Raw genomic sequence first — 17,869 nt, forward strand, 5'->3', positions numbered from 1 at the left:
AAGTAGTTAACCATTTACAGGCTGCTACCTTTGTTTCCTAGAACCAAACAATAGTCAAATGCAGGGTCCTCCACAGCTCCCTTTTTTTGAATTCTTTAGCAATGAATAGTGAGTTTTCCTTCTAGTAAGATTAGTAATTTTAGCCCACGTTCTTTTTATGAAATTTTGAAGTAGTCTCAAACTGCTGGCATGTGGAATTGTCCAATTAGTGCGGGCATGTGGAATTGTCCAATTAGTGCTGGCATGTGGAAATGTATTCTCAAATTTTGAATTCTTTATTTTTTAATATGTCGAATGATGTTATGTAATTCAGGTAGCTGATCTCATTTAGTGGAATAAAACTTTGTCGTGCAATAGTAATGGGTATTCAATAGTACTATATTTTCTTACAAATTTTGGTATAAATCTTCTCAATACTTTCAAATTCTGGATGTTTTAGCTTTCTTTTATTCCAAAATTATTAATTTTTTTTACAAATTATAAGTATTGTTAAAAAAAATCACATATACCCCTTTTTAATAACTAGATTTGATTTTTATCAGGACTATCATACTTACAACCTATTTAAAAATAAATTTTAACAAAATTAAACCACCTTTATTTCTAATATTAAATAAAGATGTTTCAGATTAAATGCATTAATATTTTACACTTTTAAAACTTGTTAATAAAATGTTCCTTGGTCTGTATTAATAACATCAATAGATATCCACACACACAAAAAAAAAACATAACATCAACAGATTTGGAATGGAGACAATATTTTATAAAAGCTTCTACTCCATTTTTCCTTTAAAAACATCCATCATACAAGAAAAGACGCCTGAATTTGGAATAGACGTGGCCTGTGCAGCTGTATCATTTTTATATTTATTAGATAAGATGCATTGCAGTTTTAGTTATGAAACTTCACCATGCAACCGAATGCTTAGTTTGATTTTGATAGGTTTATATAGTCTCCTGCCCTTCCATTTTTATCCCTAGTGATACAAGAAAAGACACCTAAATTTGGTAAAGATGTTGTCTATGTAGCTAAACATTTCTTCTTTATCGGATGTTCTCTGGGTTTTAATTAGCTAAAAAATCTCACTTACAGTGTTACCATACATACCCCCACTCTATGCTTTTATGATAGGCCTACATAAACTTATGCTCTTCCATTTTACTTTTCTCCTTACAACAAAATTTGGTATAAATGCATATTTTCTAATAATAAATTTTATCTTTACTCACACGTTATACATTTAATTTTTGGATTCTTTTCTTTTTGTTTGTCAGAATTCTCCACTCGTCGGAATTCTTTATGAGTAATTCTTTTTTATACTTAGACAATTTGCTTCTTCTATTTCCAGGAACAATGTTTATCTTCACAAATCGACACAAAACTTTATAATGTGTTTTGTTGTCTTAACTCACGTTTTTTCAATTTTTTTTTTTAAAAAATCATTCATCCCATAATTACTCTAAGTTAAACACGTTTAACTATGAAGTTTTTAAGTGATGAATTATAAAAAAATTAGATACATCTTGTTGGAATAAATAATATCAATTAATTCGTTTAAATTATTTTTAATTATACAATCTCGTGCCTATATAACATCTAGATTCCTTCTTTTTTGGGTATTCATCTGGGTGTTAGTGACAATTAGTTCCATTATTATTTATGGATTATGACATGTGTAAGTTTTAGGTAAAGATAATAACATTGCCTCTAAACTTTTTTTTTGTTTAAATTCAGGTAGTTTCTCATCAAAAGTAAAAGACTAATTTTTTGAAGTAAACAAATTTATTTTTAAAGCTAATTTCTTTTAGCATATTTGTTTTTCTATATAGAATCCAGTATTATTTCTTTTGAAGTAAACAAATTTGTTTTTTTAAAATAAATATTTTTCTCCATACACACATTAAACTTATGATCAATCATTAAGTAGATTAAGTAAATTAAATTATTTTAACTAAGATTTCAAATTCTAATCATAAATATGCAGTTGCTTTAAATACTTTAAAAATCTTATCATTCATATCATCTTATCTTATTTATATAGAATTGTCTATAATAAAAAATTATGCGATCTAACAAAAATATTCTCAACATAATCTTATATAACATAGTTATATATTTTCCAATGTTTCCTCACATTACACCACTTTTTCTCACTAACACAAACATTTTGTAAGAGAGATTAACTATAATTAACCGCCACTTCCTCTCAATGCTATGCTATCCACATACTAATCCTAAAGACTTGTCCATAAACATAGGACCTACCTAAAATTAACAGCAGAAAACAATGTCCTAGTAGTTCCTAATCTCAAGGTCAAACACTCACCGCACGTTTCTCTCTCCTCCTTCTCTCACACACAGACACACACAGATACTCTCTTTTCTCTCTCTCTCTAACCCAACACGGTTTTGACTAACAAACAGAAGGTTTTCATATTTTTCATAATTTTCCGGAAATAGAAAACATAATTTCTCTCTCTGTGTTGGGTGTGTCTCTGTTTCTCTCTCTCTCTCCGTTGTTGTTGTTGATCCATGGAAGAGGAACTTCAGAACCCAGAAGAAAGTTGAAACCTTTGGGCTAAACTCCGATACCCAATTGGCTGAAAGCTCCAATGCGGTGTTGTTGGAGGAGGAGACCCTCCTTGAAGAAGGAAAATCGTGGATCTGATGATGGTGGGGACATGGGTGATGAAGATGGTTTCAGGTGGTTGTAGGGTTGTTGTGGGGGGCAACGATCCGGTGGTGGTGCGGCAGCAGCATAGACGACGATGCAGCTTCACTTCTCGCCTAGCATGAGAAGCATCACGATATCGAGCAAAAATGGGTTTATTGACTTGATGAAGATCAAGGTCGCAGCTTGCCACATTTCCTATCGAACCCTCTTCCACACCATCCTCATCCTCGCTTTCTTGTTGCCCTTTGTCTTTATTCTCACTGCTCTTGTTACCCTTGAAGGTGTCAACAAGTGCTCCTCATTCGGTACTCCTTTTTTTATTCATTTGGTTACATAGTGTATGCATTTTTTTTTTATTTTTTTTTGTATTTGGTCTTTAATCGAGTCTAATGGTATCTTGTGATCCATGTAGCCGAACTCCTATGGTCTGGTGAGATAACTGATGAGGCTTTTATTTATTTCATTTGGTTACATTGTGTATATGTTTGTTTTTGGTCTTTAACCGAACCTAATGGTATTGCGTGATCCATGTAGCAGCCGACTTCGCCTGGATGGATATCTGATAAGCCTTTTTATTATTCATTGGTTGCATTGTGTATATATTTGTATTCGGTCTTTACCCGAACCTAATGATATCGGGTGATCCATGTAGCCGACTTCAACTGGATGGATATCTGATAATGCTGTTATTTATTCATTGTGTGATCCATGTAGCTGACCTTACCTGATGGGATGTTTGATAAGGCTTTTGTTGTTGTTGTTGAGTGAATATGTTTTAGATTTTGGATAAATTGGTTTGGCATGTTTTTGTTTGTTTATTTGTTGTTCTAAGATGGATCTTGATTTGAATGTTGGGTTAAAAACTTTCACGTGTCAGGGAGACTGGAATTGTTATATTGCAATTGCAATCAATCATAGATTGTTTCTCTTGTGGTTTTTCTTTGTCTAGCTAAGATAGCATTTGCCTTTATTTCAAGATCTCAAGTGTGACTGGCCAATTTAAGTGTTTCATGATAATTTGTTGCATAGCTTGACTGCACTTGAACTCTGGAATAGTGATGATGCTTTCCTGACATGCATTGCTGAAACTTGTGCCCTGTTGTGTTTATTCTTTCTCGTGACAAATTGTTACATGCTTTTTGCCTTTTAGCACTGGAAAACTATTGTTTTATCATAAGACATAAATTAATTAAATCCTGGCTAGTGTTTGTGTTTTTTGAGGTCCCTGTCTTTTTAAAGCTGGCTTATGCTTTTATCACTTGTTGATGAAAGTTTTGATAGACTTTTTTTTCTGTCATTTTGAAACATCATCCCATGTGTTTGTGTCTTTCTTTCATTATGTTACCCATATTCTTAAAGTCGATTGTTTTGTACATATTAATATCATGTCTCACCTTTTGTCTATTTTTGATCCATGATTGTTTTTTTTTTTTTTTTTGCTCCAGATTGTTTAGGTAGGCGGTTGGGACCAAAGCTTCTTGGTAGGGTTGATGATCCGGCGGTAAATAATTTTTTTGTTACTTCAAATAGATATCTGATTATGTCATATCTACTAAAGATTTGATTAATTAACTATTATCTGAACCTTTCTTGTGATGATTGTAATGTTGCAGCAGAGACTAGTTAGAGATTTTTACAATATCCTTAACGAAGTAAAGACTAGGGAAATTCCATCTGCTCTAGAGCTTCCGGATTCATTTGATCAACTGGTTTCTGATATGAAGAGCAATCAATATGATGCGAAAACGTTTGCATTCATGTTAAGGGGAATGGTAAGTTTTTTGTTGTGCTTGCATAAAGTATCATGAACTTCTTTATTAATTGGTATTAAGTAGAGAAAGGATTGTCTGAAGTTGAATTCTGTTGATGTTTTTTAATGTTAGCTTATAACATATGACATAGTTTGAAAATAAACATTTTAGGCATTACTGAAATTTGAGTATCAAAAGGTTGAGGTTGGGATAATTGATGTGCTATATATGAATGGTGGCTAAAAACTTTTACAATAACAACACATGCTGTATGCTGGTACGATGATTCAGCTGATGGCATCTCTATATTTTCATCCTTTTTTGTATGTTGATTTGAACCTGCAAACTGATGGTGAAGTCTAGTTCTGAGATTTAGCTTGTCTAAAGTAAGAGGGATAAACTTTAGAGTTTAAAGTGCTGTTATACTTATAGCCATTGATTAGAAAATCAGTGGTTAAGACTTTCTAATTATTAGTATTAATTATAATTGTATTTTCTCCCCTAAAGTGTACCCCCTCACTTTAGATTTGGAGGAGCTAACATGTTTTAGTAGCATTTATACTGGCTGTTATGCATCATATCATATTCATTTGATCTTGTGCTTGTATCCTTATTATAATGTTTAGGGTCTAACTTTTTAATGGCTTTTTGTTTGCAACTATGATTCATTACATGAGAAAAATGTTTCAGCTCAAATTCATTTTGTTTATTGAATTGAGGCATTTAAAAGGATTTTTTTAAATTATTTAATCTGTTTGCTTAGTTATATTCCTAATTTACCTGTTACATTAAAGTTTATACTCTGCTGTGTATTACTTTTCGTGAAGTCAATCAGGAACACTCCAAGATTATGTAGATTGCTTTTACCAAGATATGGTTGGTCAACATCTACTGTGAAATTCAATTTATAGTTTGATTCAATTATACGAAGTATCATGATTGTGTTTACTTTCAGTCTTCCATTATCTGAATTTTAGGAAACTGGAGATAGTTTTTTATATGCCATACAACAAATAGTACTGTTCTTGTTATGGTAGTGTGTAGTTTATTATATACTTATTTTGAAATTTGAAATGTTGGACAAACAATCATAAGTCATTATATAAATAAGGCAATAATAAGATTATGTATTGGATGATTTGGCCAAATGAAAAACTGCTTCTTCCTCGAAGTGATTTTCTGGAATAGTGACTAAAAAGGTGCGAATTTTGTAGCACGGTTAAACAGGCATGTACCATGGTGGTTGCACTTAGCAAAATTTATCACAAATACCCAGAAAAAATTCATGTTAATAAGAAATTCTTTTATAAATATATTACAAGAACAAGAGATAAAAAAATAACAGAAAAAAAGAAAAAGATAATTAACTTAAATTTCAGGTTGTTTATATAATTCAGGAAGCCTAAAGAAATCTTATACTCTTCTAAATAAAAAGTGTAATGAATGTTAAGAAGTTGACAGATGATAAAGATAAATTTCAGCAATTAGAAATGCAATGTTCTTTCCTCAAATTGCTCATATTTTGCTCATCTTTGACTTGACATATCTTTTCGTCGTTATCTCTTTACTTCTACTTGATACTTACATATTGTGATTTGGATTAAGGCTTATCTTAAAATCATTTTATTTTCACATTATTATTTTTCTTTTTGGTTTGTTTGTCACAAGAGATCTTTCTCTTTTCCTTTTCTTGCACTTCAAAGTTCTCAGTTTTATGTACACTATTTATCAGCTGTTGGTAGTATTTTTTGTGGTCTTCATACTCTCATCACAAATAAATAGCAAGTACTGAGTAGTAGTGTAGTACTTTGCATCATTGTTGTTTTCATCTTGATTTTGGTTTACAACCTAATTAGTTATTTATGGATGATAACCGCTGGTTTATGCTAGGAGTTTGAGAAATTAGTGTGTATATGCAAGACTATTGTGTATAGCTTAGTGTATACATGTTCATATCAATAGTTTATTATTATTATTATTATCCCATAGCATAATCGTATTTATCATGTTTCAATAGTGATGCTATATGATAATTATATTGGTCTGTTACATTGCAATGTTTCTTTGAACAGATGCAGAAATTTGAGAGAGAAATCAGAGAATCTAAATTTTCAGAGCTGATGAATAAACATTTTGCAGCAAGTTCAGTTCCTAAAGGGATTCATTGTCTGTCTTTGCGTTTGACTGATGAATATTCGTCAAATGCCCATGCACGCAAACAACTGCCTCCTCCAGAATTACTACCTACACTGTCTGACAACTCTTACCATCATTTTATTGTTTCAACGGATAACATCTTGGCTGCTTCGGTAGTTGTTACTTCTACTGTGCAGTCATCTCAGAAACCTGAGAATATAGTCTTCCATGTCATCACTGACAAAAAAACTTATGCTGGTATGCACTCATGGTTTGCTCTAAATCCAGCCACTCCTGCTATAGTTGAGGTCAGAGGCATTCACCAGTTTGACTGGTTGACGAGAGAAAATGTTCCAGTACTTGAAGCAGTAGAAAATCAAAATGGGATCAGGAATTACTACCATGGGAATCATTTTGCGGGAACCAATCTCAGTGATACCAATCCATATAAATTTGCCTCAAAATTGCAGGCTAGAAGTCCAAAGTATATATCTTTACTCAACCATCTCCGCATTTACATACCCGAGGTAAGTTGGATTCAACAATTATACTCTTTCTGTCTTCTTTCTATGTTGGTCAGAATATTTGTCTGTAAGTTCTGCATTTCAAGCTCATAAAAGCTTCTTACCTGAATTTGCAGTGGCAAAAGTGGCTTGTCATTACTGAATCTCTCTGAATTCTCACGAATTATAATAATTAAAGAGAACATGAAAGCTATCTGTTAAAAGATGCAGAATTATGTTGAACTATTTCAAGTAAAATGCTTGGCCCAAATTATTTTTCAAAATGGGGGTTAATTAATAAAAGAAACATATGGCATGAAATGAGTGGAGGCATGATTCCTCCCATGGCAGCAGGTATTGATGCTGCTGCAAATAGATAATTGTAACTTATGGAATATTTGCATTGCTTTCATTAGCATTTAGCACTTATGTACCATTTTTATATGAGCCAATTTGAGCACATGAACATTTTATGTTGGAGAAATTTTCCATCTCTTATTTATGCTGATTGTGTTTCCATTATGTGTGTTGAACAGCTTTTCCCAAACCTTGACAAGGTGGTTTTTCTGGATGATGATGTTGTAGTTCAACGTGACTTGTCTCCACTCTGGGAAATTGATATGAATGGAAAAGTTAATGGAGCTGTGGAAACTTGCAGAGGGAACGATCAGTGGGTAATGTCTAAGCATTTTAGGAACTACTTCAATTTTTCCCATCCCCTCATTGCAGAACATTTGGATCCTGATGAGTGTGCTTGGGCTTATGGGATGAATTTATTTGATCTGCGTACGTGGAGAACAACAAACATAAGAGAGACATATCATACCTGGCTGAAAGAGGTAAAGTCATATATACTCAAACTAATACAATCCATTAATTTGAATTTCTAGCAAATTCTGAATTTTAAATTAATGCTGTCGTACTGATTCAAATATCTACGCACGTGCATATATATATATATATATATATATATATATATATATATATTTGTGTGTGGGTGTTGAATAAACCATCACTTTCATCCACAATTTATTACCCTGTCTCCCAAGTAATCCCTAAAGTAATAAAATTAATCCCTGAAATATTGAATATACATCACTTTAATCCTTAAGTTGGTGGATTTCAGTAAAGTTTAGGGACCAGTTTGACAGGTTTTTTAAATATTAGAGGGACTACTTGACACTATTTCTAATACTTCCAAGACTATCTAAATAGTATTTTATTACTTTGGGGACTACTTAGGAGAAAGGGTAATACTTGAAGGTTAAAATTGGTGGTTTTCTCTCTCTACATGTGTGTGTGTGTGTGCATGTATATAAATATGTGTGTGTGTGTGTGTGTGTATGCATTAGGTGGTAGTATGAGAACATATGTGATTAGTTTCTTATGTTCTATTATGTATGACAGAATCTAAGGTCGAACCTGACGATGTGGAAGCTTGGAACCCTACCCCCTGCTTTGATTGCATTCAAAGGTCATGTTCACCCAATTGACCCCTCTTGGCACATGCTTGGCTTGGGTTATCAGAACAAAACCGACATCGAGAGTGTGAGGAAGGCTGCTGTTATTCATTTCAATGGCCAGTCAAAACCGTGGCTGCAAATTGGCTTTGATCATCTTAGGCCATTTTGGAACAAGTATGTCAATTATACAAATGATTTTGTTAGGAACTGTCACATCTTGGATTCATAGTCTGCCATGAGATGCACTATGGTTAGAAAGAAAAAGTGCATGAATTCGAAAGGGACGAGTAAATACATGTTTCATCTAAAATTTTGCGGCTTGAGAAGGAAATATAAAATTGGTTGAGAGGGCAAAGTGATCAGTACATAGTGGGTGGAAAATTTGCTGCCACCCCCTAACATTTTTGCACACACAATTGCCATCCTGGCATGGCCTTAAGAATCAAACAGTCTTGTGACATACAAACACGTCCTATATTTTTGGTTGGTGAAAGGATATACTATTATTGGTCTTATGTGGGGCTACTATATCAAAAATTCCTTAGTGAATGTTGGAGAATAAACTGAATGCTGAAGATAAAAAAGGGTCATGGTCATGCACCTGTGTCATCAAACTAGTTCGTTGTTGAGAACACAAGTGCTACTAAGATAGTTTAATTTGTGAGGTTCCCCCACTAGTGCAGTGTTTTCCCCCCATCCTTTTTTAGTTTGTTAATTTTTGTTAGCATCAATTTTTACGTTCACCCTATTGGATTTGATATCATGATGGTGAATTGTAGGAGCAGTAGTTCATATGAGATTGCTTTGTTACAGGTCCATTGAATTGAGGAACTGTCTGTAGGATATATATATATATATATATATATATATATATATATATATATATATATTGTTATTCGTTGTGTACGATTACCAGACATTGGAAATGTGCAGATAATTCTTTTTTTTTCCACTTCTCCATTCTTGTAATTCCCTAATATGATCATGTTCTTGATCTTTGCACCTCATGCATTCATAAAGTTGATAGTATGTGCACAGAGAATATAAAGATTTTCTTATTTTATCATATTAAACCACAAATTGTCATGTTACGTTTATTGACTTCTTATATTTCTTACCTTAAAAGTTATACGAAGTATGATTTTTTTATATTTTAAATTTTTTTATATTAACAATGCACATCAATTAAACTCAAATAAATACAAATTTTATGGTAATAGAAACATTTTTTTCTTTCAGTTTTATTAGGAACAATGCCAAGGGAATAAAAGTGGAAGATTTAATTACGAAAGAATTTATTACACTTACCATGCTTAAGTTATTTATATTCGAGTTTTCTACTTTCTTTGATGCTTGTCGTGATTTTAGTGCTTACGGAATTATTCTCATGTACCAACTCATTTGTACTGAATAGACTTCATGTATATTTAGTTGTAATATTTTATATTCTCATTTGTTTATCTGAACTTTTCTTGAGGATTTTATTCACTTGTTTTCTAATCATTGGACCATTGTCTATTCAGTTTACCGTTTTATATAATATCGGAATCTTTTAGCTTCTTTCGTGCACTGTCTTATGTTTTATTTCTTTTCCCTTAATTTGATCACTTCTCTGTGTTTCTCTTACTTTTTTTTTTAAAAAAATATATATTTTAAATATGTTTTTCATATATGTAATATGTTATTTCTTTAGTTTATTACCTAAATTTTTTATATTTTTTATTTTACTATCTTACATTTTCAAACTTGTACTTTTTCTACCTTCCATTTGTTTAACTTCATTAAGTGATAACACGATGTTCCATTATCATATGACACTAATTAAAATTTAAAATTGTCAGATGGAAAAAAAATTAGACTGAAAAACAGATATATTACCTGATAACATATATATATATATATATATATATATATAAGTCTAAATTCTATGATTTCTACCTATTATTAGACTATTAGTTGAAACTTTTCTGGATTTTTTTTCAACAGTAAATTGACAACACGATTCATATACATAGATTTTGTAGCGATGACTAGGGTTAATTTATTCCCCTTGTTTACATAAGTCCAAAAGTACCAATGGTAATGAGATTCTACATGATCAAGATCATTGTTAACTTTAACGTACATTTAGTTAACCAAATAAAAAGGAATTATAAAATATGAAAAAAGAAGAATCTTAAAGAGGGATTTTGCCAAGTTGGTGATGACGTGAATTCCATTTACAACTATTCGACCTTAATGAATAATGACCCCTTCAAAGTGCGTGGAGGATCTTATCTTTCTTTTTTTTTAAGACGTTTAAAATCAAAGTTTGGACCTACCCATGTCATGTAACGTTAACCTTTTCAACATTTTCTTTACTCATGTTAGTTGACAAGTGATTTTGTTTGCATGATTAAAAAATTAACAAGTTTCAATTAGTTGTTTAGCTATATGGAAGAGCCTAATCTTCTAAATATTATAAATAAACTTCAAACACCCATTTGAGAATAATAGTTAATTAAGCTTGCAAAAACTCAAGAGAATGCTAAATATTAGCATTTATATGCAACTATCTTTCTAAGTTGTGGTCCTAGTACATATACAGTTGTTCAGAATTTATATATCAGGCATCATTAGATAGAGACTATTTCTTCGATGGGGTTTGTTAGCACATCAAGTATAGAAGTTTGAACAACACCTCTATCACAAAAGACAATAATATTGGCTGCTATGGCGTCTCTTTGCTCCCATTTTAATGGTCACGAGGAGTTTTTGTTTTTTAAACATGTGTATTATTTATTGGGGCAAATTATATTCAATCTGAATAGGATTTTTATGCACGATGAAATTATCTCTTCACACATTTAACATACTTGTATGTCCAACATTTAAATCTAAATCGAAACCGCTGATTAAATTGAAATAACCTCATACAATTAATTCACGTGCTTAGGGTTTGCCACGAGGACTTTGATCTTTAGCTTTTCTCTTTCATTTAGGTAACACTACAAGATAATAATGGGGCAGCTGAGCTAACTATTATATTTATTTTATGGATTCAAAAAAATGTTTTTTATACTTAATAATATATTTTTTTTAATCTCAATGAAAATTGTATTGTTTTTACTCTTCAATTTTTTTTCTTTCAAATATACTTATAGTTCTTAATAAGGAACTAAAAGAAAGTCTTGTGTAGTATACAAGTCATGTAAAATTTTAAAAAGTAGCACGGTTATTTTAAATGATCATGTGATATTTATATATATATGGTCATATTATCCAATTTTTTAAATAAAAAAGTCACGACAATTTTTAAGAAACAAACATGACTTATGAGTTTTAATTTTAATCATTTATTATAAGATCTAATGGTTGATATTTGTTCTTTTTTACTCTCAGGTAGAAAAAGAATCTCCCACTAAATAATAAATATGTCTTCATATATAAAAAAGAGACGAGAAATCAAATTATTGTACAAGTAAGCCATTTTTATCTTACCCCGCTCAATAATTTTTTTTATAAATATTGAATTTCATTAATCCAATTGCTAGTTTGAGAGTTTACATTAACTACATCAAGTTTTAAAAACTTCATATAATTTAGAAATTATTTGATATTTTATCAATCAACCTTATTTTCATCATATTATATATTTTTAAAATATAAGTAAATATTGACTGTGAAATTAAGCAAATATGAATTTTTAATCATCTAAAATTCCACATGCATGATGCATAATCATTAAGATATCACCATTCACGTGATTCATTATTCAATGAGTTTGGATTTGAAAATTTTGCATTTTATAAAAAAGTTACGAAGAAAGGTAAATGTACAAAACTCACGCCTAGTCAAAATTTCTAAAATTGTTTTAAAAAATGATTTGGTAGATAACCAAATTCTTTTGTGAAAGTAACAAATTGATCCATCGGAGATCAAAAATTCAAATTTAATAAATGTATAAAAAGTATGAGAAATTAATTCTTTAAATTTAATAAGAAATTAATCCTTAAACATTATTATTTATACAAATTTAACCGTCTGATCAATTTGTTCTACTTTTAATGTAATTTGAGATTAAATTTATATTTTTTATCTTCAGACTAATTTCGCATCACATCCTGTGGGATGAATTTGATTATTTAGTGGAATGTTTTTCTTTTACCTTGTACCGACATAACGAATTCATGCTAGTTATGATTTGACGTAACATTGTTGGCATTGACCTGGTTACAGAAGACACGGTAGGAAAGCATGGTAAGTTCGCAGATGTTAAGAATGTGCAAGTGACATACACACAATGTTGTTTTGTTTGATTGAGGCTTCTGAACAGTTTCTGACACCGAAATTGAGCCAAAAAGTTGACCCTCTTTGGATGAATGAGAATATCATGTTCCTCACATTAATACAACATGGAGATTCCAACAATTGAAAACTCCTAAACACCCTTCTCTTCCAACCCCGTTTCATGCTTCCTTCCAATCCTTTGGTGTGATTTCAATCGTTTCATAAGAAAACAGCACTCAGTTCTTCTTCTTCTTCTTGTTCTTTCATCAATCATCATCTTTTTCATTCAATTTCTCTGATTGACAAAATTGCCACACAGATCAGTGATTGACCCAATTGAGAAAAACCTTAAAAGTTCCTTTTTTATATTTTATTTTTGGAATTCTTGCTGGTTTTGCAGGTGCCCCAGTTGGGAATTCAAGATGGTTCTGTGATTTAACAAGGGCCTCTTGAGTATGGATTTGGTTTTGTTTGGCTTTAGCTGTTTTTAGAAAGATTCTTTTGTCAGTTTGTTGAATTCGGTTATGATGTTTCCTTTTAAGCACTACTTGTTTGTTGGATTTCAATCACTTTATTCTGTTATATTTATTTTTTTATTTGGACAAAACCCAGCTAATTTATCCTCTATTCATATTCTTATGCCTTGGATTTTAATTTATATATATTTCAAGCCTCTTCATAGTTTCCATGGTTATCTAAATATACCATTTGAGATTTTGAATACTATTTGGGTATTGAATGTCACTTGAGAGGAGTGAGGACTAATACTTTTTCTTTTGTATAATTGCATCAAATTTTGCAGAATACTACTCAAGTGAGATACTTTGATTTAACTCCCTTTGTTCATGGATGGAAAACTCAATTGAAGTAATTCACTGGACTACTTTGTCCTCTTGGTCTGAGGTTGAAGCTATTTGATTTCTGAATTTCGCTAGTTTCTTAATCTGAGTATGGCTGGGAACCAAGATCAGTTAGAGATCAAGTTTCTGTTGAGTGATGGTACAGATATTGGCCCCAAAAGTTATGCTGCTGCCACTAGTATTGCAACACTGAAAGAAAGTGTTCTTGCTCAATGGCCAAAAGGTTAGTTGTATGTCTTCTTTGTTTTTGGAATAGCTTTTGGTCCTCCTATTAATTAATACTAAGATGTCAATGTCAGAAAGTATTATATTGTTCCTGTTTGTTAGTCTTTTTTTTGTTGGTTTCCTTCTTGTTTTAATGACCTCTGTACTGCATAGTAAGAAAGACTGGCAGTTGGACAAAGTGTTGATGTAGTAGAAGTCATGATCATTAATAATTCTTTCAAAAAGGCCTTTGTGTTGGACAAAGTATTGAGCATGCCTTTGTGTTGTGCCATGGTTTAGTGATCTCCCATTTTTCCTTCAAAAAGGCACAGTCTTTAGGAGTTTGTAAATTTTATAGAAAGGCTTTAACTAATGCCATATAATTGTTTCATGTCTCTCCATAAGTAGTTTCTTAAACTTAAACTCCTCCTCTTGGCCTCTCTTATTCCATGTCGTGTTGTGTCTGCTTGTTCCTCCTTACAGTGACATTTTTTGTCATAGTATTTTATCAAAGCCATAAGCTGAATTTTTTTAAAAATTAAGGTGGTTTTAATTCCTTTGTAATTTCTCTTGAGTATGTTTGTAGCTAAGGGTTCATGCCATGTGGTTTTTCATATGTATTCCCATATTAATAACAACTAAGCTTACCAGTGCCATATTCACTGCAACTTGCTGGTATATAAGATACAAAGAAAATCACATGCATTTGCAAATAAACGTGATGATATTTTAACTGGACAATGTTCTGTCATGCATTCCAATATTCCATGATCTTTGCTATTATTTTTAGTGATATATTTATATATATGAGATATGTGAGTTTGTGTTTATGTTTTGAAGATAAGGAGTATGGACCAAGAACTGTAAAAGATTTGAAGTTAATTAGTGCCGGAAAAATATTGGAGAACAACAGAACAGTGGGAGAATGTCAGAGTCCCCTGTGTGATCTACCTGGTGGAGTTATAACAATGCATGTGGTTGTGCAACCACCTTCTGTGGAGAAAGGTTTAGTATTACTAAATACTGTTTATTTTATAGGCATGCCAAAAGTCTGTTTTACTTGTATATACAGCTTCAAGATTTAATGTTCTTTTCTTGTATGATTGCATTGAGTTCGAGTTCTTTTCATTGCTTGTAGCTAAATATATATTTTTTTTCAAATTTTGAGTAGTGGTCTAATAACTGAACAGTTTTCATTGGAAAAACACTTTGCTTGTACACTGATAAGTAAAAACTAAGTACTTGTGTAAGTATTTGAGAGAGCTTGTAAAAATAACTTATAATATGTTCACAAGTTGTTTTCAGCTAGTGTATGAAAACAGTTTAACCCAATTTCCTCTTTATTTGTGAAATGACTTATACAAAAGTGCTTTTATGATGAGTGCATAAATATAAAACTTCTGCACTTATGTGTGACTGAACAATTTTGAGTTCATTTGGTTTCGGTGTTTTATCTCATCCTTTTTTTTACATTCTTTTTCTTTTCTTTTTTTGTTGTTTCTCTTCAAACAGATAAGAAAGTAGCAAGTGAAGCGAAGCAGAGCAAATGTGTTTGTGTGATATTATAGTGTCCAAATTGAATAGAAGTTGTCATGTATTTAGGTGGTTAAAAGTTACACTTGTATTCATTTTAAAAGTAATCTATGGCTTTCAAAAGATTTCCTCATACACAAATTCTTTGGGTGCATGCCTCATTGTCTGATTGATGTAAATGCTGATTGAAATGAACTCTAAAATTATTCTCGTGCTTCAGCTTGATGCAAAGTGCACCTATAGCTAAACCTGTTGAAAATGTGCCTTAATTTACGTAATGTTTGTTTATGTGGTACCATAGGTATTATGTATGCTACACCAGTTGAGGCAACACTGACTGAAATACATACATCTCTCATAAAATGGTTTAACTACAATTTTTCTTTAATGGAAATGACAAAGTCTCATGTGGCTGACTTTTATGTTTTAAAAAATAGTGGGCATCTCATGTGAAACTCGTCACATGACAATCATTTCTTGCTGACCTGACAAAAAGAACCCTATGCAGATGAATAATTTCAAAATAGTCTCATTAGTAATTATTTTATAATAATGTTCTACTTTAGACTTTAGTCAATCACTCTATGTTTATATATAGCCCTAAATCGAACAGAATTACAATCAATGTATTTAAATATTTACAAAATATTATATTAATGAATTACGGACACTGATATATATATATATACACACACACATATACTTATGATACCTAAGGCATATTTTTCGTATTATTTATTATATTATTTGTGGAAATATGTGATTCTAAGACAAATTTATGCATTATAGTAGTATCAAATAGTGGAAAAGGTGTGCTAGCACCTGTGATAAGAACAAGTTGGATGGACTGAGCTGAGTGTACATTTGGTGTACTGCATTCGGCACACAGCATCGAATTTTAATGAAAAAACGTTTCAAAATGTTGAGTTGAAAAAACCAGCAGGGATAGCCGTTTGAAGCATTGAATATGTTCTTTGAAGTGTTAAGCATCTGCACATATGCTGCTGCAACTACTAGGCTCCCTGCTTTCATCTATTTCCAGCTTAGAATATCTCAAGAGATTTAAATCTTCAGTGAAATCAGTTACTCATCTAACTGAGTAAGTTGTTTCCTAATTTCTTCATATTCATTAAGGATCAATAATGGAGTAATGCCATATTCTAGCAAAACATTATTTCAATTCTATATAATCTCTAACAACACAACAATCAAATAGAACACAAATGGAAATCAGAATGCTGATTCAACACCAGTCTGCATGTAAGTAGACAAATCAGATAAGACTATGCAGATTTGCATAGTTACAATGCAATAGATAGCTACATGTGTTTTAAATATAACAACCACTTCACACTGATGCATCATTTTTGCTTCACAAAAAATCCACAAATTCAAGAGAAGAAGGTCAATGAATTATCACAGTACTGCTTTGCGGGGGAAAATCACACTTTTAAACTAATTTTGTCTAAGAAGCACCTCACTAATCTCTTTGTCCAATTTCATGTATGAACGACCATTGGTACTAGTGTCGTTCTCTGCCTTCTTCTTCAACTCCATAACCTTTTGCCTCATTTTCTTTCCTTTCTCTCCCACCATCAATTCATTGACCAGCTTTTCCACTTCCTCTCTCTTCACATTGGTATCATTTTCAACCCCAATGTCCCATTCATTGCATATATATCTACAATTTGTTGGCTGCTCACCAAAAAAAGCCAAGGCAACATTGGCACACCTGCACAAATGCTTTCAATTGTTGAGTTCCATCCACAATGAGTCAAGAATCTACCAATTGAAGGGTGGTTCAGCAATTGCTCTTGTGGACACCAGCTTGCTATTAGGCCTCTATCTGAAGTTTCATTGACAAACTTAGTTGACAGAATCCCGCGCCACCAATAACAAGGTCAGGCCTAAATCCACAAAAAGGGTCTCTTGCTATTGGCCAAACCCCATGCAAACTCTAAAAGTTTCTCCGGAGACATAACCGTGATGCTACCATAATTCACATAGACAGCAGACTTAGGTTCCTTGGATTCAAGCCACTCAAGACACTCAGCATCTTCCTTTCAAAGGTTGGAACCTAAAGATGCCAACTGGTTCTTTGGTGGACTTTGATTTAAAAATGAAGGGAAAGGACCAATGGTGTAATGAGAAGGGGGCATAGAGGAGAGAGCATTCAATACATCACTCTCAAGTTCATCAAAAGTATTATGAAAATAGCAGAGGCTCTGCAAATTATTTGCCATTTCAATGAGAAATTCTACTACAAAGTTATTTGGATCTGTTGTCCTTATAAAGCCAGTAAGTCCTTCAGTCTAAAATTTTTCATGCCTGAAATACAATACAGTCCACTTTTGTGTCCAAATACCCATTTGTCAAATAACTCTCATCTGCAGTCATAATTACAAAAACCAATAGCTCTAAGGTACATATATGAAAACATATATACAATATACAACCAAACAATTTCTTCAT

At 31.9% G+C, this 17,869-nt stretch overlaps 2 protein-coding genes and 1 pseudogene across 7 annotated transcripts; 2 read left to right on the top strand and 1 right to left on the bottom strand.

Annotated features, from left to right (window-relative positions):
- The first annotated feature begins 2,245 nt into the window (after nucleotides 1-2,245).
- Nucleotides 2,246-9,349, top strand: LOC114400236 (probable galacturonosyltransferase 13). 5 transcript variants are annotated; one of them, XM_028362579.1, is made up of 6 exons: nucleotides 2,246-2,959; nucleotides 4,124-4,179; nucleotides 4,295-4,450; nucleotides 6,502-7,092; nucleotides 7,605-7,907; nucleotides 8,476-9,349. In XM_028362579.1, the coding sequence occupies exons 1-6, from the start codon at nucleotides 2,773-2,775 to the stop codon at nucleotides 8,758-8,760; spliced, it is 1,578 nt and encodes a 525-aa protein (XP_028218380.1). In that variant the 5' UTR covers nucleotides 2,246-2,772; the 3' UTR covers nucleotides 8,761-9,349. The 5 variants fall into 5 exon arrangements, with proteins under 5 accessions (XP_028218380.1, XP_028218379.1, XP_028218378.1 ...); XM_028362578.1 differs by having other exon boundaries at nucleotides 2,247-2,959; nucleotides 4,292-4,450; XM_028362577.1 differs by having other exon boundaries at nucleotides 2,249-2,983.
- A 3,350-nt stretch (nucleotides 9,350-12,699) lies between these two features.
- Nucleotides 12,700-15,685, top strand: LOC114398020 (membrane-anchored ubiquitin-fold protein 1-like). 2 transcript variants are annotated; one of them, XM_028360127.1, is made up of 4 exons: nucleotides 12,700-12,770; nucleotides 13,603-13,883; nucleotides 14,705-14,869; nucleotides 15,377-15,685. In XM_028360127.1, the coding sequence occupies exons 2-4, from the start codon at nucleotides 13,751-13,753 to the stop codon at nucleotides 15,430-15,432; spliced, it is 354 nt and encodes a 117-aa protein (XP_028215928.1). In that variant the 5' UTR covers nucleotides 12,700-12,770; nucleotides 13,603-13,750; the 3' UTR covers nucleotides 15,433-15,685. The 2 variants fall into 2 exon arrangements, with proteins under 2 accessions (XP_028215928.1, XP_028215927.1); XM_028360126.1 differs by lacking the exon at nucleotides 12,700-12,770 and adding an exon at nucleotides 12,787-13,253.
- Nucleotides 15,686-16,839: 1,154 nt separating this feature from the next.
- LOC114398019 lies at nucleotides 16,840-17,640 on the bottom strand (annotated as a pseudogene).
- Between the last annotated feature and the right edge of the window lie 229 nt (nucleotides 17,641-17,869).

The sequence above is a fragment of the Glycine soja genome, chromosome 19, assembly GCF_004193775.1.
Source record: "Glycine soja cultivar W05 chromosome 19, ASM419377v2, whole genome shotgun sequence".
Classification (NCBI taxonomy): domain Eukaryota; kingdom Viridiplantae; phylum Streptophyta; class Magnoliopsida; order Fabales; family Fabaceae; genus Glycine; species Glycine soja.